Source organism: Caretta caretta, chromosome 4 (assembly GCF_965140235.1).
Source record: "Caretta caretta isolate rCarCar2 chromosome 4, rCarCar1.hap1, whole genome shotgun sequence".
NCBI lineage: Eukaryota > Metazoa > Chordata > Testudines > Cheloniidae > Caretta > Caretta caretta.
This window is the reverse complement of record NC_134209.1, coordinates 137,708,489-137,733,305: the sequence shown is the minus strand read 5'-3', so window position 1 is coordinate 137,733,305 and position 24,817 is coordinate 137,708,489. Positions and strand designations below refer to the sequence as shown.

The window sequence follows — 24,817 nt, the reverse complement described above, 5'->3', positions numbered from 1 at the left end:
ACTGGAGAAGAAAGGGTTGGGGCGGGGAAGAAGTCCTGCAGTCCCATTGAGTTACCACTCTTGTGAGTAGGGCTGTAAGACTGTGCCAAAATTTGTGCTATATTGTAATGAATCTGAAATTTACTGACTACACAAGGTTTTTTAAGTTCTGACAGTCTATAAAATCCAATTTAGCTATTGGCTTGCAGTTCACTGGAGGACATCTACACTTCTGAAGACCTTTTTTTTTCCATGTATCTTAAAGGGAGAAAGTATATGTCTAGAATATATTATCTGTAGGGGGATGATTACTAAAGAGTGGATCTTTTTTAAAAGATACAAAAAATAAACTAATCTAAAATCCCAAATGAGTGATGATGTGCAGAGTTAAGTAACTGGGTATTTTAAAACAAAACATCTGAAAGTCAGTTCCTCTGTTTTGTCTGCCGATTCAAATTTCAAGAGTTTTGTCTTTAGCAAAAGTTAAGAGTACAGGACAATGTAGCTCTTCAAATCTTGTGGAATCCTAGCTTCTCTCTGGACAGTCAGGCTTGGGAGTTAAAAAGAACCTATTTTCAAACAGTTACACTTTAAAACTGTATATTCCATCAATACGATGTTTGAGTTTAAATTTCTTTACAAGTTTCTAATTGTTAAAAAAAAAAAAAAAAAAAAATGGCTGTCATAAATGTGTGCTGCACCACAAACAGTTAACTGACCCAAATTTGGAGCCGTTCAAATTCCTGCTGATGTCATTGAGGAATTTTGATATTACTGTGCAGATAAACAATAAACAAAAGGGAGCCATTCACTAGAAACATGGGGGAGGAAAATGTTCGCTGAATGGAGCAGACAAATTTGAGGAATACATATTTATTTTCAATCTTCAGAGGGTGTATGTGTGGGTTTTTTTTAAAAGATAATAAAGTAGTTGACTCTGTCCCTATAACAAAGCATGGTGAATTGCTCTTTTTTCAGAGAGAGAGACTTTTTTAAATTCTACATGTTCAAAGTTTTCCTATAGATCTTTGTGAACCAGTGCTAAATTTGATTTAAAGGGACACTGTCAGTTTACTTACCTTTTCCAAAAGCAGGTAAATGCAACTTGGTTTTAGTGTGAATGAGATTGTCTTTAGTATGGCGTTTATAACTGTTCTGGGTTCTTTGGCGGCAGGGGAAAAAGGGCCCTCAGTGAACTAAAATAATGTGCTACTTTCTTGCTAACATGAACGTTCAGGTAAGCATTTAGAGACCTTTTGCCCCAACAATCCTGCACAATTCCATTGTGTCTCATAACTAAGAGGGTTCCTCTGCCTTAATTATTGCTTTGTCTCAGAAATTTCAACAGTATCTGCTGTCTTACAGTTGGAATGTGGTACAAAGCAACACCGCTGGTCCATTGACACCCATGAGAATTATGGCATCCTTTAGTCATCAGGACACAATTGGTCCCTGTTACGACAATTCCTTTTGGAGGAGGGTGAGGAGTAGGAGGCTTTTTGTTTGCTTTTAGGGAATTTTATGCCAGCATTAAACTATTTTATCTGCATAAATACCTAAAAGCAAGCAAAGTTGCATGCCATTAACACTATTTTGTGGCATACTGAGTACTTTGAGCACATAAGACACATTGTGCAATGCTGCTTTGGCCCCATCTAAGACCTTGTCTTGTCTTTAATCTCAGAGCTGTCTGGAGTTCAGCCTAAGGATTCAGGAGTTCATTGAACTCATTCGACAGAACAAGAGACTGGATGCTGTGAGGTATGAAATTAGGATGCTTACCAAACCGTTTTCTTAATAAGAACATATTATACTTCATAAGAAACATGTGACTATTATTGCACACCCAGAAGCTCCACTGCAACAAATGGCCTTCTCAGCATTGTTATTATCAAACACTCTCTTGGGATTTAATAGACTAAGGTTCATATTGAATTATTTGGAATTTTAAGCACAGGCTATCATTCAAGATACATAATTAAAAACTTTAAAGTGGTTACTGAAAATAAAACTTTCTGGCTTTGCAAAACTTCAAAATTCAGAAATAGTCATCAAAAATATACTTTTTACATTGTTGGTCTCTTGGTGTAGACAAATGCTTCTTTTAATACACAGTTCAGTTTGCAATTACTATAGTAATCTCGAGTACAAACTAAAAGAGGGTAGATGGGATTGGCTCGCACAGCCAAACTTCCTGTGTCTCAAGAAAAGAAGTTTCTCTTTTTATGTGGACTGGTCGGAATCTGATTTAACTTGAACATTTTGACCATAAATGTCTAAAACTGGATATAGACTGTTTCAGCTCTGAAGCGTTTTTCATTATGCAATCTTTATTAAACCCCATTAAACTTTAGGATTTATTTGAAGTATTTTAGTTCCTTATTAAATGGATTATATTAATACTTTGCAGCTCTACAGTACCTATTATCTGAGGGTCTCTATTATGTTACAAAAAATAAGACACTCCTCTCTTCTGTGAGATATATAAATGTTATACCTATTTTCTGTAGGAAAAGACAGTTCATGCTTGCCCAAGGTCTTAGAGTCAGTGACCGAGCTGGAAATAAAACCAAGAATTCATGACTCATTGTCCCCTATTCTAACCACAAGACAACTTTCTTGTCTCTGGGTAAATACTTCTTATTTTATTGGGTCAAGTAGTAATTTAAAATGAATAAGCTTTTGAGCCAGTGGTCTCAATCTAAGGTGTTCGAATAATGTTTCAGAACAGGAAACTGATTCGGTTAAAATCAATGGGATGCCTGTGCTGGGACCTCATGGTATGCAGATAATATGTGATAATATTTTGTAGTATTCTATTACCAAGTTACTGCACAATAAGAGAAGGTGATTCTGATGAGTTTAGAGTGGTATAGTTATAATTACATGACCGCTTCTACTACATTTTGTTACCTAGTGTTGCTTTATAAAATCTTGTTGAAACTAACAGGATATTTTTAGGATATTTGCATCATTTACTGTCATGAAGTTTTTTATGGTAGGGATAGTGCACCGTCATACCATACACATGGTGCATCACAGAAACAAAAATTCTCAGCGTTTTTAATCAGGACCTCAATTTTTAGGTACAGAACACTTTTTTTTTTTATTAGATTCAAATGGAATACTGAATTATCTTTAGAAGGGAGGAAAAAGAAAGGTGGATTCTTAATTCTGGGCTACCTGTGTCTCACTGTGATATTCTAGACTGATGCCCTACTGTAATATTGTGACACTGTTATTGCTATTGTCTCGTGTTCACATGTCTGAAATGTGACAAATTATGCTTTCTGCATTTGCTAGTTGTTGCATAGTCAATTTGCTTTTTGCATAACTGCCCGCTTCCTGTATCAGTGTGCAGCAAGCACTGGAAGAGAGTAAACAAAAGGATTTTGGAATGTGTTTTATTAAGAATACCATAGCAGTATTCCAGTGAAATATACCATATGAATATCATCATAGCTGTTCATCTACAGCTGTGTGTACTGGAGAGAACAGCATATGTGCACTGAGCTCAGAGTATTTCTCAGCATGCCTTGTCCTCTAGTTCTTGCTGTGCTTTCACTTGTTTAGTATTGCAAACCCCAAATGTTCAAAAATCATGCATATTTTTAAAAAATAAACATTGTTTTGGTGTTTAAGCCTTTGGTTATAATTGGGTCATGCTTTCAAGTATTTCTCCACAGCTTTGTGGCTAAACTTTTTTTTTCTTTTCATGAAAACTAAAATTCTCCAAAAAAATCACTGGATTCCAGGATGTGGGCCTTAAAAAACAAACAAACCAAAATGAAACATACCAAATAAAATCAGACTCATGATAAACTAGTGACAGTTGGCAACGCTGCTGGTCACCATCTCTTTGAGATCGCAGCTTTGAGACTTTTACAAGAATTGGGGGGCCTATTGAGACAATCTGGGGCTCTCCAACAATGGCCTGTCACTGGAGTTATGGTTAGAGTGGACCCCTGCGTGAAGGGGGAAGGTCATGGGTCTCCTTTCCCTCTCCTTCACCACCCAGGAGGGATGGGAGTTCAGGGGTCCAGTGTTGTCTTCAGCATTTGGGGTATCTACTTTTGTAGATAAGCCATAGCTGCTACATTTTTCTCCTGCCACACGCACATCACTCTGTGATGGTGTTGGTAGGGCCCCTGCAGCAATTGGTGAGTCAATACCCCATTGAGATGCGTGAGGCACTTGACATCTTTGAGTTCTTGTTTCAAGCTATCTGCACTCTCAATCAGACATCACTGCTTCAGGGCTTGTCTATGTAGGGAAATTTACCAGTATAATTATGCCCCTACATTTCTCTGTGTAGACAAGCCATCACTTATGTTTGAGTCACTTTTACATCTTTCAGGGCTAGGGGTGTAGATCTTTCAAAAATGACTGAATGGGGTGAGCACTTAATTCCCTTAGATTGGGATTTCCCAAAGAGTGCCTAGCTAGCGCGCGCGCGTGCTCTCTCCCTCTCCCTCTCTCTCTATATAATAAAAGCTGAGGTTCTAATATAAGCACATGACTCTAGGAGCTGGAGCTCTAGGGATGATGAGCCTAAGGTGTTTGTGACTTAATTAGGACCTGACTAGAATTACATTTTCTTAGAGACTTTTATGGAGCTCTGGAGATAGGGTTTCAAATTCAAAAGTTGTGTGTGATGTAGTGTGACTTAGACTTTCCATAGATCTACTCACAACCACTCTACTGACAAGTAAGTGTGTCTGCTGTTGTAACTTACATGTGAAGAATGCAAGAAAAAGTTAAAGTAGCCCTTAGTAAGTTTGTGTTGGCCTCTTTAAGTCCTGTCTACCTTCTGTTTTTAGCCAGGCACAGTAGGTGGCTAGTTGCCAGGGTGTATGAGAGCTGCAAACTTTACCGCAGAGAATTAGGAGTATATAGACGGTGTCATCCCTTTTATAAAGCTGAGACCTGGAGGGAGAAAGAGCTGCTCCACCAAAGGACTGCAAAAGAAGCCTTATAAGGAATTGGGCAACAAGTAGGAAGGGCCCATTGGGGAGAGGAAAGTTGGTCTGTATTGGGACTTGAAGAGCCCTAGAGTGCGGCAAAGCTGAAGGAAGAGATCTTGGGTAAAGAAGCAATGTGGACTTGCAAGTAGATACCTGCTTCATTCCAGGTGTCCAACGCAAGATCTTGTGATGGAAGGCAGGTAGAAGCTCCCCTTCACCCACCCATACGTCATACAGTGTGGGTGAGAGAGATTGGTTTAATTCTTTTAGAGATGTGTGAAGCTAATCTAGTTTCAGGTTGTTTTCAACGGGACCGAGGTCATTCTATCTGCTACATGAGTATAACAAAGCTGTGCAGAAATCAAAGGCCTGCAGCAGTTTAGACAGACTTTTTAAGTTACAGTTGGACATAATGAAGGGGAGCCTATGAAAGAAAATGGCACTGTATGGGTATGTAAAAATTACTGCAGTATTGGGAGGTCTCTTCTCAATGAAAATCTCTTTGAGGTAAACTTCAGTATTAAAGCTCTGTTCTTATGTTTCCCAGGCCTAGTTTCAACTCCATTCAAATATGCTGCTTACTTTAAACTTCCACATCATTTCTTTCCTGCTCAGTCCTATCTCTGCCCAAATCTTCATCTCTCTTGTTTCCGCGCAACCCAACCCAATATCACTGCTCAGCTTCCTAAGAAGCAGCTTTATGTAATTTGTAAAATGTTTTTCTTTTTAAACAGTTGTAGTTTTTTGGGGGGTTTTTTTTGGTTTTTTTAGAAAATGATGCCAGTCTTTACAAGCATGAATACTCCATGGGCTGTCATTTAGGCTCCTACAAGGTGCTTTGATATATCTCTCAAATGTAAAAAATACAATGTACAACCTTTGTGGGGAAGCGTGAAAGCCTCTCAGATAGTCTTGATCTTTTTTCTGAAGCACATGCCCTCCAGATCTGTTGAGTACAGTGGTGTCTTTGTGCTGTATGGCTTTATTGCCTACTTCTGAATTGCTTCTATGCCAAGCTGGCTGTCCTGCATCCTGACAACGGGTAGTCATGCTCTAAAAGCACTATTTTCATTGTTGGGAGTGCAGCTTCTTTATGTTAGTCAGAAACCAGACATGGCAATGGTGTAAGCATAGATGAAGTGATGGTGGGCCCAGAACGGGGGCAAAGTGGAGAAGGTGGCTTAGCGTTTTTATTGTGGGTCTGTGAAAATTTCTTCTTCCTGGCACGGCATTCGGACTTGTATTCACGGCTAAATTGGCACTGCTGCGATCGATGTAGTGGTGTCAATATAGAGGATCTGGTGAGGATAAACTAAGTCGATGGCAGAGTGCTCTCCCATCAACATCTGTACTCCATCTCCCCGAAAGATGGAAGGTAAGTAGGAGGGAGAGTGTCTCCCGCCGACACAGCGTTGTGTAAACACTGATGAAAGTTGACCTAAGTTACATCAACTTCAGTTATGTAACTTGGCTCTACTTACAGCTTTAGTGTAGACCAGCCCTTAGAAAATCTTCTTAAGGTTACTCCAGGGTTGGTGGAAGGAGGTTGCTTGAGAGACCAGATGTATTCTCTGTCATTATCAGAGCAAAGGTGCAAGCTTGGAACATAAGCTGATCTCTTGCGTGACAGCACAGTATATTGTCAACACTAAATAACCTAGGCCTGGTGTGCACTAGAAAATTAGGTTGGTTTAAGTACATTGGCTAGGAGAGTGGGGAAAAAAAAAAAATCCACACCCGTGAGCGGTATTAAGCTGACCGAAGTCCCCATGTAGACAGCGCTAGGTTGACAGACAAATTGTTCCTCTAACCTAGTTACTGCTTCTGGAGGTGGTGGATTACTGGCACTGATGGGAGAATCCCTTCTGTTGGTGTAGGTAGTGTCTACACTGAAGCGCTACAGCCGTCCAGCTGTGCTGCTGTAGCATTTTAAGTGTACACAAGCCCGTAATTCATGATTTGCATTAAGTTGGCTTTGATTTGGTTGCAATTTCAGCAGAATATTTCATGGAGGTTAGGGCTAGACCTGTTCTAAAAACTCACTGTTTGTGCATACTGTTGTGTAGAACAAAGAAAATAAATGTTAGTACCAAAGGCTAAAATTCTGTGTAACTTGCTGGTGAGTCCCTTCCCACACTTCCCAGCAGAGAGAAAGTTTAGGTGTGCTGGGTCAACCTAGCCACAAGGGTGTGCAAAATCGCCCACCCATACATCCTATGAAAGGCCCGTGTTGCGTCTCTCTGGAAGGAGAAGAGCGACAGCAGGGAACCACATTGACATCACAAACTGTTCTTTGGGCCTCTCTTGCTAAAGGGGTCTTGATTGTTTGTGACGGTGGGGAGGGTGGTAATAATTGGTCAGGGGAAAATGAAGTGAAACAGGAATTGATTATAATGAAACAATTCAATAAAAATACAATACCCTAAGACTATATAGGAGTACATACTGTAAGTGCACAAAAAATATTTGGGGTGAGTTATCTTGAAATTTCTGTAGTTGTATTATTAAGCTATATTGAGGGAGCCTAAAGCATTTGTAACAGTGCCTTTTGGAAAACTCCTATAAAATAAATCTAAATGATTAGAACATACATGGAAAACCTTAAAAATAGCCCCTCCCCCCCCCAAATTCTAAACATATGGAAAATAAGAGAAGAGAGTGTTAGGGTGGGGGAAATTAATTAGATAAAATAAGTAAAAGAAAATAAAAGCTAAAGGTTACAGAAAGCAAGCTGTCAAAGGCAAATGACCATGAGTGTACAACTAAACTGCTAAGGCTCGAAACAATAACTGTGTATAGTGGCAAATTGGTAATGGCAAGGAATTGTATAACAAACCTTCCTTCTTCCATAGAACTAATAGGACACTTGCCAGTTGTTATCATTCTGGGCCCTGATCTGCAATGTGCTCCGTTCTTCATTCAGATTCCGAGCAGACATGGAATAATTTAAAGGATCAGAGCTTTTGCTTGTCTGTTGTGTCCTTTTTCCCTCTTTCCTCATTTTGTGCCCTGCCACAAAGAGCTTGCAATCAAGAAAAGAAAGGATACAAACTGTGTGTGTGCGCACAGCACACCGCATACTGTGGGCACCACACCAGCATGAATAGTATCTAATAATTAAAACAACTTCATTTACATATCAGAGAGCTATTTAGATGTCTACCTGTCTTACAATGATTACATAATATTTTCACTAGATTTTTCAGAACAATGTCCTATATTGTAAAAGGAAATGTCCAATATGGTAAAGGAAATTGTTCCTTTTTTTTTTCGAATTGGCCAACAGTTGCCCACACCTACACTACAAAATCAGTATATGAATTGTCACTTATTTGAAATACTACTTGTGTGGGGTGGGAAGAGGTTCTGTCCCTTTATTTGAGGTTTGCATTTGAATTAATATTTCCTAGTTGTATAGTAAGTCCATAAATCGAGTTATCACCTTAACTTATACTGCAAGTGCATATTTAAATCATTATATTCGATTTTTAAGGGCAAAGAATATATGTATTCTGTATAAAGATATTTAGTTGGTTCTGAACCGCAACAGATGCAGCTGGCAATTAAAACTTTTCCAGTTGTAATACTTCTGTCTGAATTATTTTATTCTGACATAAAAAAAGGGGAACTGCAGAATGTCTTTGTCTAATTCAATGCTTTTGATAGCACTAATTCGCTCCTAGCACTGTGCATTCTGTGTTCAACATCTCACTGCAAGCTCTAAAGAAACTTGCTTTAGAAAATACTGTTAACTAGCAGGAAATGTTCAAAATATCCATCTGGTTTGTTAACTTTAAAACAAATATTTTCATGAATAACAAAGAATTTGAAAACTAACTTATTTTGGAAGGTGTAGTATAAAAATTCTGATTGCTTTTAGCAAACCACTACCACTTCTGTTTTTATTTGCTTGCTTCTGTTAAGTGCCTGCAGCAGGATTCTTTCAGTATTGTGTCCATGATGCAATAAATAGGTCAGGCATCCATTAGAAAGCAGAGAAAGAGGCTGTTTACCAAGTAGTTTCCTGTATGAGTGGAACTCAGAGAGCTGACATTTTGTTGAAACGCAGCTGGTGTTTAAATAAGTTTGAAAGCTTTGCTTACTGCCTGCTGAGAACCTCTAAAGTGACACATTGCTTTTAGGATACAATTGATGTGAGCTTTAAAAATATATATCTTATTTAATAACAATGTTTGAATTTCTGAAGCTTTTTAGAATATAATGTGTGCACACTGAGTTGCTCTAAGGTTGTTCATCAGAGTGCTCTTGAAAGAGCAAGTTTCAAGAATATACAAAAACTGTTTAATGCTAAGGCTATGACATGATGGTAGAAAATTCAAAGTTCAGGTTAATACTCTGTGCTTAATTCATGCAGCCTTTTAAAAAACAAAAAACAAAAAAAAAACAAAGGCAACACCTTTTACAAAAAATGTTAGGGATATATTGATGCTAACTTCATTCTTTCTGGCTGTTGTCAGACTTTTACACCTATGCTGAAATTTTGTATATTTTATTACATTCCAGGGATTTTCAACACTGTCGGGATGCAAAAGATATATAATGTAGTCACTAGTGGTCGGTAATCATGAGAGGCTTTATTCAGATGCTGATTTTGTACTCAACTAGATCTTAGCTGGGGGCAGGGGGAAATAGTGTTGTGTACACAAGGAGAAAAGGGAAATAGTCAACTCATTTCAGATCCATTTTTGCAATAAGTCTAGGGTTGGCCAGAGTCTTGGTTTTCCTCATTCTATTTTTGTTTTCTGAACAGGTGGATAAGTGGAATAACTTCATGGTGCTTTTTCAGAACAAACTTATTTGACTGCAAGTAAAGGGGTTCGAGATAAGAAAGCTGTTCTAACATGGTCCATTGAGCAGAATAAAGAACATGTCCTCCCTCATAACGGTTTACATTCTGTGTTCAGTTATTGCCACTGCCTGATTAATATATATGTTCAGTCATATCGTGCGTAGAGATCCATGTGCCTTGTATATCTTGTAACTGAGTGTACTGCAGCTGTAGTTGGAGTAGTGAGTGAAACGTGAGTGTTTTCATTTTCTCTTTGATTTTCTCAGTCAGATTTGCTCTGGTTTCTGGTTTTGTGTCAAATTGCGCGCGCACACACACACAATGATGGCATTGAAGTTATTTTATATAATCACTTCTCTCCCATGATAGGTATGTCAACTTCACAAACAAATCTAATAAAAAACCTAGGTCCTTGCCCCAAAGTTGACAAACTCATCCTAGGATTTGAGCAAACTGCTCTTTCTGCCTATTACACCATGATCTGCAGTGAGAATTTAGCTACCAATTTTGGTGATGTATTGGGCAGAATACATTTATAGCACATTCTGTCATAGTTGTATTGATTCACCTGTGTTAATGATAGTAAAAACTTGGTCCATTGAAGAGTAAGCGAATGTGGTGTTCAAGCCACACTGATGTGCCATTTTTACAGTTACTTTCTTGACTTTAGCAGCCCTTTTAAAAATTTGAACTCAACAGGATAGCCCTAAGAGATACTATAAATGTTTCAAGATGATGTCTTCACTGAGTTCTTGGGAAGGAAGGAGTTTCACTTGGCGAGGTTCAGTTAGGAATCTGAGCTTTCATGTGATCAGTTAGTTCAGTATTCTTCTTATCTGCCTGCAGTGTCAATTAAGAATTTAAAGGAATAGCCAGTATATAATCTTTGGGGGTTTTACTTTGATCATATAGATGCTGGGTGAAGCTATGGTCTCATTGAAATCAGTGGCAAAACTCCCACTGACTTCAGTAAGGCCAGAATTTCACTTGCTGACTTTAGTTGTCTCCTGTAGCTGAAGGAATTGTTGTCGGTATGGTGTGATAGGATACGGCCTTTCCTTGAGTGGTAATTATTGATGGTACTTGGTCAGGCTGCTGAGAATAGACCTGACTAACTAAAATTACTTTCTTTTGGATAGAAGTTCAAATATTGTACAAAACCCTTCCACCATCCACACTATTAAATTATCTCTGTATGAGACTCTGTCATCTGCTCCAATAACAGTTGCAGAAATTCAGTCAATCAAATCTCATGCTTTATCGTTTCACGGCACGGTTTGTATGGGAGCATACGAGACAAAGTAAGACACCGATGGAAGAGGATAGACAAAGTTGACACAGAGGGATGGAGGAGATAAACAGCCCGCAGGCCATCTAATGGTCTTATATCCTTGTATGGGAGAACTGTCCCTTACTTCACAGCAGGGGCTTTGGGCAGCAAACTCACCTCCCTTTTCTCAAGTGTTACTTTGCATCTATTTCTAGCCTCCCTTTTGCCTGCCTGAGTAATGAATTCAGCCTTTAATTGGAGGTGGGGGGGCTCTAGGAGAGGAGGCTCTGGGAGAGGAAAGATTAAAAAGGTGGGAGTGGGGAATTGGAGAAGAAACTTACCAGCTGGCAACAACAGAAACAGGACAACCTTCATCTTAACCTACTGTGGGGAAATGTTTGAGATTTTTGTGTTGGCTTCTGTTTATTTGCTCCAGTCTTCTGCAATATGGAGTAGTCACATTTAAGTAGATAAATAGAAACATATAAGCTTTCAAATGAACTGAACTGGGAACACTGCTTGGTTCATGATTCCCTGAAAAAGACCCTGCATGCTCAGCATTAATTCTGGCTTGGTTTTGCATGTGCAGTGAACTTGGGACCATACTTTATCCCTATCAGTTAGCCTGGCACGTGTAATAGTGAGTGATATTTGATTGGAACGCTCCCACTAAAAGTGAACTGTCAAGAAGAAAAAGTCGTCATGGCTAGTTTATAGACTGCTGCTGAACTGAGGTGACATTTGCCCTTTGGCTCCATAACTAATAACAATAATTCTCAGCTCTTTGAGTGTTGGTCCCCATGTGCATACCACTGGGCGTATATGCACTCCATGTGCCTGAGACCAGAAAACCTTGTTCTCTGATCCAAGGGTATAAGACATGGTATGGACTGATTCCACCTCTTCATTTCCTTCTTACTACCACATGGTCTGAGACAGAACACTCCAGTGTCCATGGTCTAACCCTTCAGCGTCATTCCTGTAAATATTAAACTGTAAATATTGTAAACTCTTCTTAGTTAGGTTTTGGGGGAGTAAACCCCATTCTCCTTCCTGGAATGATACACTGATTAGGCCCGGGATTCATGTCTCCTGCCCCTGATCTTTCCCAGTCAGTGATGACCAACTGAGGTGCCTCTGCTGTATTAGAGAAGCTCATATCTCCACTAAGTGTAGTATCCACCACTCCTTCCCAAACCCATCAAGTGTGGGAATTCAGGAAGCAACTTATGGAGCAGGCTATCAGGCCTTAGTCATATCTGAGCTGTGCAGACTCATCTGTGTAGCGGGCTGAGGTGTTCCAAATGACAGGCTTCAGTGATTAAACTTCTCTCTTCAGCGGCACCAGTAGGAACAGGACTCAGGACCGTTGGTACAGAGTAAAGAAAGGTATGAACATCAGTCAGTACAGTCTTTGGTACTGGTGGACAAATGTTTACCCCATACATCATTGGTGCCAATTCTAAAGGTTCACAGAGACACAATTTATCATGTTGACAAATGCATCACTTCGCAGGACGTCACCATTCTGCCAGATCTGGAATCCTCCCCTCTTATTTGAACTGATCCTTCCAAGGGAGATTCTGACACCATTTAGCCACAAATATTATGGAAGAGACTGGTTTCTATTTCCTCTACCAGCTGGTATCATTCCTCAAACAGTTCTGACAGCAATGGCCTTGGAGATGGGAGCCCACAATTTCTTCACTGGGTGAATCTGGCATATGAGAGAAACTCTCAACACCACCTCCAAGGGACGTGAGCCTGAATGGAGGCTCCAAAATCTCTGGGGGCCCGTCATGATCACATAAGATGGGATTGCCCCCCTTTTCCCCCCCACCCCTGGGACTTGTGGTACCTAATGCCTTTGGGTCCACTCCCACCCATGATAGATCCCTCTCCCTGGCCCTACTAGGGACTGCGGAACCTGTAGATGCATTATTCTGAATCCGTCTGGTCCCACACAGAACATCACATCCCTCTCCTCTGAGTAACCAGCCTGAACTATCCCCAGAACCCATGGAGGAGGAAGAAGAACCGGACTCAGTGTTACAGTCAGCTACATAGTCTTCCTCTCCTGACAGCATCCTTTTCCTCCCTACTCCAGCATCACTGTCTTCACCAGACAATCACAAGGAAGGATTGGTGATGTCCTCCAGATCTCCTTGGAAGAAGTCAGTCATCCCACAAATTCATGGACATTTTGCAAATTATAGAATGTACTAGGTTCGCACTCCCAATCAACAAGGCTATCCTAGACCCAGCCAAAGAGCCATGGGACACCCCAGCAATATGTGCACCCACTTTTAATAGGGGAGAGGAGAGATACTTTTTCTCCCATTGGACCAGAATTTCTCTTGACTCATCCTGACCAAAACTCCCTAGTGATTCAGGCTGATACAGAGAGAAGTAGAAAACCATCTGTCCCTATAGACCAGGAAGCCAAATGCTTGGATCTCCTAGGGAGGAAAGCATTCATGTCTACCAGTCTCCAATTCTCTGATCAGAGCATGAGGAGAAAGAGAGCAGAGGGGTGGACCAGTGAACAATAGTGGCAAGAATCTTCTCTGCTCAGCCACATGGAGTGCATGTGTACCCACTGTGGAATACAGATGAGGGTCTTGGCCTCCTAGTTTTCTTTTAATACATTGAGGCTGGTCCCCTTTTCCAAGTTATCAAAGTAAGACTGCTGCTACTATAATACAGTCAGGACTCAGAGAACAATTTTTGCCTTCTTGAAATTACTTACCCAAAATAGGGAACTGTGTAGAAACAGTCTGTCCTATATGATTTCTATGATGATGTGGTTTGGGCCAGAAGAGGAAGTGGGTATACTGAAATATTGCTAACGAGTGTTCTCATGGTATTGATGACCTGGCCAAAACTAGGGTAATGTAGAGTCTTATAAAATTCTTTTTGAACATAACTTTCCAAATCTCAGTTTGAATTCAGCCAAAAGATGGGCAGCGGCAGAATGCTGTGAATTTATAATAGTATTTTGAAACTGGTTAGCTTTTTCCTTTTTGCATTTTTAAAAATGTACTCCTGAGGGAATTCTGCGCCAAAAATTAAAAATTCTGTATACAATATTTTACACTTCTGCAAAATTCTGCATATTTTATTAGTCAAAATAACACAATATAATTACACCATTTTCAATTATTTGCTGACAAGTATTTTGAAATAAATTACCAAAATAACTGAAAATGGTGTGATTATATTGTGTTATTTTGACAATTAAAATATTCATAACTTTGCAGAATTTAAATTTTAAAAATTTTTTGGCACAGAATTCCCTAGAGTACCAGGGTTCTGGTTGCAGGCAGCTCGGTGGCAGGTCTGGGTGCCGGGGGGAATTGGAAGGCACAGGGGCTCGGTGCAGGAGGAATGGGACTCTGCAGGGGAGTCCAGATGAAGGTGATTAGAGCTCAGGGGGTAGGGGCTGGAGGAGTGGGGCTTGGTGGGGTGGGGGGTCAGGGTACAGCTGGTTGGGGCTCAGTGGGATGGAGGTCTGGGTGTGGCAGGGAGTGAGACTTGGCAAGGTGGGGGATTGGGGGACTCGGTGGGTGGGGGGGAGCTCCTCATGTGAGGGGGGTTCCAGGCGCATGGGTGGGGGAAGGGGTCACTGCATAGGGAGCTGCTTCTCCTGTCCATCCAACCCCTATGCATCCGAACCCCCTCTACCCCCATTCCTGCTGAGCCTCACCCCCCCCCCCACACACACACACAGAACCCTAACCCCGAGTCTCACTCCCCCACACACCCAGACCCCACCCCCACCACCAAGCCCCATCCCATGGTGCAGAGCTTCCTGTAGCCAGGGGAAGTTTCTGGGGGTTGATCTGACCTGGCCCCGGCTGCTCTGTGCACGGGAGGGGGAACTCAATCTCCGTCCTCCTTCTCTGCCCACCCATCTGGGACTAACATCCCAGACCCACATCCCTCCAGTGATTTACCTGTCCCCCAGCTGCCAGGGAGGGGTGAGCGAGCACTGGTGCAGCTTCTCTTTGCTTTCCGATTTTTCTGCTGTGCCGCAGTGGTGCAGAATTTCCCCAGAAGTATAAAATGGACAGAATTATTACAGCCTAGAGCAAACACAATACCTTGCACTAACATAACATTTCTGAGCAAAAGGCCTCAAAACAGCTTACAAAGATGTTTAATTATCCTCTCCATGTTACAGATGGGGAAACCAAGGCACAGAAGTGGCTTGCCCATAGTCAAAGTGAGATGACAGGAATAGATTCCAAGGCCAGAAAGAGCCATTGTGATCATCTAGTTTCACCTCCTATAGAACACAGACCATAAAACTTACCCAAAATAATTTCTAGAGCATATCTTTTGAAAAAACATCCAGTCTCTATTTAAAAATTGTCTGCAATGGAGAATCCACTATGACACATGGTAAATTGTTCCAATAATTAATTACCCTCACTGTTAAAAATTTACACCTTATTTCCAGTCTGAATTTGTTTAGATTCAGCTTGTAGCCATTGAATCATGTTATGCCTTTCTCTCCAAGATTCAGGAGCCCATTATTAAATATTTATTCCTCACACAGGTACTTACAGACTGTAATCAGGTCGCCCCTTAACCACAGATCTCCTGACTCTGTCACATGGTCATCAGTCCACTAGACCAATCAGCACCCTACTGAAAATAGGGGGTTTATAGTGGAAGCGTTGAACTAGCTCTGTTAAAGGTTAGCAGATACTATTGTAAACTCACTCACAAATATACTGCTTTGTTTCTTAATTGATTGTTTTTAAAATGTCAGCTCTTGAAAAAACTGGGCATTCGTAAGAGGACTACTTTAAGTGTGCTGTATAGAGGCTCCTGAGAGCGGTCCTAAAGTATCTTCAAGCCCTAGTAACTTCATGTTTCTCAAGGAGTTTTTAAATGTTAATCCATTCAAATTTTTTTTAAAATCACTTTTAGTTTTGCTTTGAATAAGTTATTTTGGTTCGCTTTCTAGTCTTTATAGACAAAATTTATTTGAGACACAAGGCGGGTGACGCAATTGTTATATTTGGACCCAGCAGTGAAGAAGACAGACACGGGGGAAGCGGATTTAAACACTGCTATCTGCTGCGGTGACTATTGTCTGGCAAGAAACAAAAGTGAAGCTCTGCTCTGAGTACAGAGTGCCTAAGCATTTAAAAGGGCAGGGCATGACATTCCTCCACCCTATTTTTAAAAAAAACTTCCCAACTATATATACATTGTCATTTATGTGGCTAACATAAAACACTGTATAACCTAACTAAAAGTTGTGGGTGGACTACCACAAACTTTCAAGTTGTAAGGGATTAATCTGCCCTGGGCTTGCAGTTCACTTGATAAACAGGTTATAAATTCAGGCACATCACTGATTTTCACACTCTTGATGATGTGGTGGTGGTGGTGGTATGGTATTGTTCTGTACAAAAGGAACAGTCGGTGGTAAGGAATCAACTGGCTCTGGTACCAGAGTTCCTTCCAACAAGTCATTGACATTAGAAGTTGTAACAGGAGAAGATTCAATTTCAGGAACAGAAAATCCTGCTGGAACACCCCTGGACTCTGATACTTGTCAAGGCTGCAACTAGCCCATATGTAGTTTCCTTTGAAGTACCATTGGATAGTTTTACCACAGACAACAAATGTCCTTTACCTGTCCTGTACCTATTCTGCAGGTATCCATTTCACTCCACAACCGTAGTTCTGAGTCCACATTAAGTCTCCAACTTGAAAAGAACAATGGCAAGTCTCATATCATCAATCAGTTTGCATAGCTTGGTATCTGGCAACATGTAAAGGTAACATCAGGATGTAGCAAGTCCAAACAGGTACACAAAGATTGCTTCAAAAAAGAGTTGCAGATTCCCGTGTAGAACATGTGGTGTGTTCCTGTAGACCAGCAGGACATTGTCAATCTCTGCTGATGATTCAAAATAGACTCGGTTTTTAAGGCATGCTTAAGTGTCTAGACAAAGTGTTCCACTCGTCTTTGTATAGCAGAATGGTTTGGAGCAGTACAATGTGCTGAATTCCATTTGAATGAAATTCTTCTGAACAGAATTGAAGTCCATTGTCACTCACCAACTGTAACAGTAGACCAGATAGGCTAAACAAGATACAAAGATGTGCAGTGATCTTGGACGTAGTAGGTGCAACAGCCCATCAGCATTGCTGTGTTGAATCCCTTTATGGAATTGGAGTAACAGCCGTGTTAGTCTGTATTTGCAAAAAGAAAAGGTTAGTCTCTAAGGTGCCACAAGTACTCCTTTTCTTTTTATGGAATTGAATAGTCTAGGAATGAGCTAAAAATAGCAATGCCCAGCATTGCATACAAGCAGCAGCTAATGACAGAATTCCATGTTGAAGTTAATGAGCTGTGATCTGTCAGCAAGGTAAAATGTCTGCCATACAGATAGGTATGGAACTTCCAAATTTTGAAGATAATGCCGAGAGCATTATGGATGGACAGTTCTTGCTGCATTTGTGTATATTCTTCAAGTGCGGTGAGTCTTTGTGAAAGGAAGGCAATTACTTTCTCTTTGCCATTAGGAAAAATGTTAGAAAAAACTGCACCCATATCATATGGTGAAGCATCACAAGCTAATTGCAATGGTAGCGAGGCATCAAAGTGCATAAGAACATTGGCTGATGTCAGTTCCTTTGCTTTCTTAAATGCACATTCACGTTCTTTAATCCCTTTTCCCTTTTTTTTGGCATGTAACAATTCATGTAAAAGTGCCAATACTGTCGCCGAATTAGTCAGAAGTTTACTGGAGTAGTTAGTTAATCAGTCCTAAGAATGAATATAACTGTGACATGCTCTACCACCAGAGAACTTGAAGAATCCCTTCTTTCTCTGGCGATTTCCTTAAGCCCATGGCATCAGTTACATGTCCAATGGATTCAGCAATATTGCAGTAATTTGCAAATACTTTGGCTGGCTCTCAGACATGACATAATGATCTTCATGGCCACATTGCACATCTGTCCAAGTTCTTTTTGAAAATTTTTGGCATGTCTGTCCAGTGTTTCTTGAAGGTTTTGAGGTGCTTTTGTGATCACCTTGATCTTGGTCCAGTTCACCTTGTGCTTCTCAGGCCAAGCTCTGCTAAATAATGGTGGATACTTTTCAACCACATACCAAGGTAAAACAACTGATCTAGTTGAACTTTCACCTGGAGTATCCATTTTGGGACTAACTTTTCTACGGTATAAGTGGAGGTTTCTTCCAAAGGAACTTGTGACAAAGTCTGGTGATAGGTAGATGCAGAAGTCAATGAAACAGTAGCTTCCATATCAAGCTCCATCCTTGTAGGAACTCCCTCAATCGAGGGTGTGATCCTTATGCCAACTTCTGATAACACATGCAGTGCTAGGTCTTAGTCAGTTTCACTAGAGCTTTTGCCTTTTTCCATATTATGAATCTCCAACTTTTGTTCATTCTTAGGTTCAGTCATCATAGGTGTCTTCTTGGATGGACAGTTGCTAGGTGATCATTGCCATGACCTGTTGCACAGTTCAATGCGTCGTTTCTTCCTTGCACTTCCTGCAAATGACCTAGTGTGCCCAGCAATCCTTCTCGAAAGCATAGTTTGTGCACAGTGACCACACAGAAATTCCTTACTTTATTCAGTCTTTCCTATTCAGGTGGTAGTCTTTGCGGTTCACACTAAATTATTAGAGGATTCTTCCATGTGGTTTCCATGATAATAGCTACTTCAACAGCCTTCTTGAATGTAAGCACTGATACAATCAGTAACTTTTTCCCAATCTGGTCATTGTGTAATCCAAAGACAAATTTGGTCACGCAGGGCATCACTTAATGTTTGTCCGAATTGATAATGTTCTGATTACCTTTCCCAAACTGAAAGAAGATGCTGTGTAGCTCGAAAACTTTTTCACCAGGAGAGGTTGGTCTCATAAAAGATACTGCTTCACTCTGTCTTATTCTGAGACCAGCATGGCTACAGCAACACTGCAAACATAATTTTGTTTAGGCATACAGTAGCTCAGACTTTGTCCTGCTCCTCTAAATACTCAAACACTTAGCAGGGTGCGTGTGTGTAATTAATTTCCTGTATGAAGTTCTATATTTTAAATGTTTACTTACATATGTCTGCATGGAACAACTGTTCCTATTGAAGGTTTACTAATTTTACACTATTGTATATTAACATGTGATTTGTAATAGTCCTCATTGGAAGTGATTTTTTTTCTGAAGACACTGTAGTTCAAAACTAAATAAATGCTCTCATGTTATGGGTGATTTGTTTTCTGGATGGCTTTTGTAATGGTCTTGTCACAGCAAGCCACATGCTGATATTACAAATTTGTTTTTTTGAAAACATATTATAACTTGAAATGCTTGGTTCATACTTCTTTTCTCCCCTCATTCCTCTCATGCATACTGTGTGTACAAAGTATTACACATCTAGACTCTCTGATAGAATCAAGAGGAATATAAGGAATTCCTGAGTTTGTGTAACTGATATTTATAGAGTGTCATAAGTATTACCGTAATAGAATACATGCTGTGATGAGAAATATTCATGGGGAGCCTAGAAAGTTATGGGATAAATTCTTTGAGATTAAAATCATTCTTGCATTCAAATCTGCGGGATGTATTTTCAAGCACTTTAAACACATTGTCATCTTTGGATTTTGTGTACTGAGTGCATAATCTACAGTTAAACCCTCTTTGTTTTTTGTGGAGATCCTTTGTACAGATTACGTAAATGCATTTATCTTTCAATAAGAAATCCATTCAAATGAGTTTATATTTATTCAAGTGTTCTAAATTCGATATTTCAGACATGCAAGAAAGCATTTCAGTCAGGCTGAAGGAAGTCAGCTGGATGAGGTCCGACAAGTGATGGGAATGTTGGCCTTTCCTTCAGACACTCATATTTCCCCCTATAAGGTAATTTTTCTATCTATAACAGGTTGAAAATTGCAAGGTAAGCATTGGGACAATATATTGATAAATTGTATGTGAAATATTCTTGTGTTTTAATTTTCACTGCTTAGTCTCCATCATAAAATATCCATTAAATATCCACTATAGTCCTTAATTTTAATAATTTTTGCTGATAAAAATTAATCCAACTTGTATTTTTAAATCCATTACTTTGTGAGTGGAAAGATAACAGGAAGTGTCTAAACTCACAATATTTGTCTAGTATTAAAACTAGGTATACAGATATAGTAATTACTGGTAGTAACCACACCCAGACTTGAGTTAACAATGACCAACAAACTTCCTGCAAATCCTAATTACCTTTTACATTACATTCCTATTTATAAAGAAGTTTTGATTATCTCCTTTGCATGCCAAAAAGGAAAACCTGCTAAATAGTATTTCTCAACATTCGAGACAAGAAAATAGAAAATGATAAAACAATTCATTTTACATAAGTGAACATAGCTGTGCTGTTGGCCATTTGTATAAATCTTAGCTGAACAGACAAAGCAAAACACTCAGTAATATTTTAGTTAGTAAATAAATGCTTTAAATAAGTAATAAAACTTACTGTGTTGGTAACAGTATTTTAAAAAAAACCTTGTTAATTTCAAAGGCCTGAGAGAAAACAGATTGGATCATCTTCCAGAAGTCTCTCTTGAACCATACTACTGGGTAGAAAGTGTAAAGCTCTTATTTTTTAAGATGACATTTTTATTTACCAGAAGGAGAATGCATGTGCATCTTCATGAAACTCTGCTTAGCTGAACAAGCAGAGAGTTTAGACCTTCGTGGAGCCTGTATTTTTGCTGCACATCTCAGTTTGGAGAAATGCAGAATTTGAATGTGATGGTACAAGAAAAGAAACTCCTATGATATTATACTATGACCCTCAGAACAAAGGACACTGCAAATGTTATGATGCAGGCTTTTTTCTGGAAATTAGTTTTAAAAAAAAGGGTTTTATGTGCTAATTCGTTAATGATCATTTTCATAAATTGAGAGCCAGGAAGAGCAGACGTGCACTTATTAGCCAAATCTCAACTTGCTTTCTAATATCTTGCGGGCATTATAGAAATACTCTAATCCCAGAGTGGATTGTTTTTAACTCAAAGTGATTTACATGATTTAACTCACCAATTTTAATCATTAAGTCAGAAACCTAGTTTTCAATCATGTATTTTAATCTTGTTTGGCTTTTATACTTCATTTTTCTAAAGAAAAGTTGGTACTCATTGGTTGGTGATCATTAAAACACATTTGATTTGCAACTAAATATAACCTTTACACTAAATTTGGTGCTGCTTTTTGCTAACCATGAGGATAGGCAATATCAATACATATTCAAGCAATTATATAGATTAACATACATGCTTAAGTTTTACATTTTTAATTAGAAAATGGTGAATGACATTTCTTATGTACTAAATTCACTTTTTACTTGTAATCTGAGTTGAGCTGCATTTGGACGGAAACTGAAAATCAACTCCTAGTTTCTCAACTTCAAGTGAATTAGTGACTGACTTGAACTGGTTGAATAAACTGACCTGGTGAAAATACTCTGCAGAAGAGGCTACTGCTGTCAAAAGTTGGTTTAGCACTTTAACAAACTGTGGTTCTAGGTGCTTAGCCAGTGAATCTACCACTTCAGTTGTTTGACTTTCTTTGAAACTTGACAGCAACCATATAGTGCTTAATATTATTTGTATTGAATTTAAATAATTAATAATTATAATATGTTTCTGGCTTAACATAGGTTGTCATTATTTCAAATTTAATTTTAAATAGATTTATTTTTAAAAAGCGAAAAATAAAAATCCAAAAAAATTTAAATCTGCTTTTGTCCACACTGACTCTAACCAGTGGTTACATTCCTGATTTATGTAAGAGATGCTCTAGTGTTTGTTCAGCCAGATTGTTGTACTGAACAAATACTACTTCAAGGATTATTTTTATGTAAAAATCTACATAAAGATTGTGATGGCGCGGGACTCACCACCTCGGCACCTCCTGCTGGCTGTGCTGGGAATTAACTCTTGGTTGCCAGTGCACCTTCCTCTAGTTGTGTCTCACTGCCATCACTTCTGTTCCACCTCTAAGACCTACGTCACTCCCCAGACTGCGGTGTCCTCTTCTGGGCACGGCCCTGCAGCTGTGCTCCACTCTGCTTTCCCCTCCCTTCTGGGGGAACCAGCTGTCTGTAGTCCATCAGCTTGCCACTGTGGCCTACTGCAGCCTTCGATCTAGCCCTGCACCTCAAGGTGTAAACTTCAGTCTGAATACTGGCCACTCCCCCTTGGCAAGTGAGGGGGGAAAAAGGCAGAGGGGTCCAGGACCGCCCACTACTCCGGGCCCCAACCCAGGGACCCCATAGCTGGTCCTCCAGTTCCCACTACCTATTTCCCTGGGCTACTTCTGCGTAGCCCTAGCCCCTTCCCGGCCATTTGTATCAGGGGACTCAGTATAGCAGTCCTCAGACTCGAGTTCCCTATTGGTCCCCTGACCCTGCCCAGCACTGCCCTGTCCAGGGTACTTCTCTAAGACAGCCAGTCCTTCTCCCTTCCACTTCAGGGAGAGACCGCCTCTGCTCTGTTGAGCAACCCTTCTTATATGGCCCTCCCTAGCCCTGATTGGCTGTTCCAACAAACCTTCTCCTGATTGGCTCTCTACAAGCCCTCCTCTTATTGGTTGGGTTTTGCACAGCCTCCCTGAGGGCTGCTTTAACCCTCCATCAATCTGTGTGGGGCAGCCGCCACACCACAAGGATGTTGACAAGAATGTTTGGGGGCAGGTGGTGGTGTTTTTTGCTTTTGGTATAGATGTCAGTGCCTGCTCCCAACTCTGGGGCCTATTTTGATGGTTTTTCATTGTTGTTGACTTTATAAGTGCCTAGAATTAATCCTAATTAGACATCTTTGGAATTTGACTTGTATCCAAGAAATAATATTCAGATCATCTTTTAACTCAGTAGGATTTTTTTTTCTTTAGCCTCTTTGACATCTTAAAATACTTTTCTAGATTATAGTCACATTGATGCAGACTATAAAGGATATTTAAAGACACTAGAAAATCTGTGCACCCTTACTGAATCCACTATCAAAATGTATATCAATCATTAAATATAAAGTGGGGCAAGGGACATCAAATTGGGAGAGGGGGTAGGAGACCATTTTTATATATTACTTGTTTTCCATAAGTAGCAGATTGCTTTGGAAATGGTTTCAGACATTGTTTAGAGGTGACACTGCCAACCACAGAAAAGCTTCACAGCCTCCTAGTAACAACGTATCGGAAGCCTCAAGTCTTCTCCAGTGATTTGTTGACTATGTTAACAAGGGGTACAGAGAATTATTTCTTCCTTTTTAACCAGTAATAAGCCATGTGCCAGGGTTCATGTACTCTCAGAAAAGGAGGAGCTCGGGAAAGCTATTTAAACAAAAATGATTTCTCATAGCAATAACCCAAGAAGAGGACAAAATCACTGGGCATGCAGTTTGCTGGAAATGTTTGACCTTACTGCCTAAATATATGCAGGGGAGATTTTCATAGGCACAAAGAGAAGTTAGGCTCCCACTAACTTTGAAAATCCCCCTCTGTTGCTTTGTAGCACAGTCATCAATTTGGTACAGAAATTAGGATTTTTTAAAAATACTAAATGCCCAACACAATCTCATGTACCTTCGAAAAGCAATTTTTTTTTTTAACTCTTCAGAGGTATATTTGTGAGCCTCAGAAACAAGTAATCTCTTGGAGAGATGATTTTAGGAATTTCCAGAGGGGATAAAGTTATCAGAAGTAGAGAACTCAGCCCAACCATTCCTGCAATAAGATGGCAGAATTTTATCACTAGGCTCAAGAGCTCCCAAGAGCATCTTCTAGTTTAGCTGTGGAATTCTGTATTCAGGCACTACAAAAGGATATCTGGGTACAACATAAGTAAAGGGCAAGCCTCTACCTGCAATCCTTCCTTGTCCTTACTTTGGCAGCAAACTGTAGCCTTCCACAGCTTTCCCAATTTCAAGGGAGATCTACAAGTTGATGCCCAAACTAGATTATCAAAAGTCTGCTAAATTATTTGGCAGAGTACTGTGTATTTCATCTGCTTCCAGTATCCTCCTGAGTCTCTGTTCTTGGCAGAAAAACTATAGAACTGTACATATAATATACAGCTGGCTATAAGACAAAGGAAGCAGTTTTTGATATATAAGCATTATTGCCCAGCAGTTATTATGATCACATATCCTTAAAGTTGCATATAGCAAAACATGTTCAGAGACCATTTTCTAAAGTTAGGGACAGATCATTTTTTGCCTTTTCTCCCAGTAATGGAGCTAAAAATCTTTAATGAGAAGTTTTTTGTATAACTATTAAAATGGTGAGGTAGTCACAATCTATTTCTTAAGCAATAAACTTAAACTAGTGGCAGTGTCTTCTAGCTGGTGATGTCATCCTTACCTTATAGTGGTTTATTTCTTCATTCCATTTCCATTGATACCAAATTTCTTCATTTCTAAATGATGTGTAGAATATCGCACCTGTATACACTATGTGCTTAGTTTATTTCTAAAATGTGACTACTGTAGAAGAGACTTCATGTGGCAGCAACTGTAGGTTATACATACAAAGAGAGGGAAGGCATGTTTAAAAAAAGATGAATTCCTTAGCTTTGTGTGACATAAATAAACTTGTTGAGAGAAACTAATAAGCAATATGTTTTCATTTTGCTGCAGAACATTTCTAGGCAGAATCTTCGAGTACAAAATAAACTTTATTTTTGTGAGTAATGTACAGTTCTGCAAATGCTGGTCATTCTGTGTATTCTACTATGGTTACAT

The 24,817-nt window shown here is 39.7% G+C and overlaps 1 protein-coding gene across 6 annotated transcripts in view; it reads left to right on the top strand.

Annotated features, from left to right (window-relative positions):
- The window catches only part of MAEA (macrophage erythroblast attacher, E3 ubiquitin ligase), a 112,639-nt gene that overhangs the window by 81,590 nt on the left and 6,232 nt on the right, over window positions 1-24,817 (top strand). For all 6 annotated transcript variants that reach the window (XM_075128115.1, XM_048849155.2, XM_048849157.2 and 3 more), the window contains 2 exons: window positions 1,664-1,740; window positions 19,835-19,943. In XM_075128115.1, the coding sequence (XP_074984216.1) occupies window positions 1,664-1,740; window positions 19,835-19,943 (186 nt within the window). The remainder of the gene's footprint in view (window positions 1-1,663; window positions 1,741-19,834; window positions 19,944-24,817) is intronic.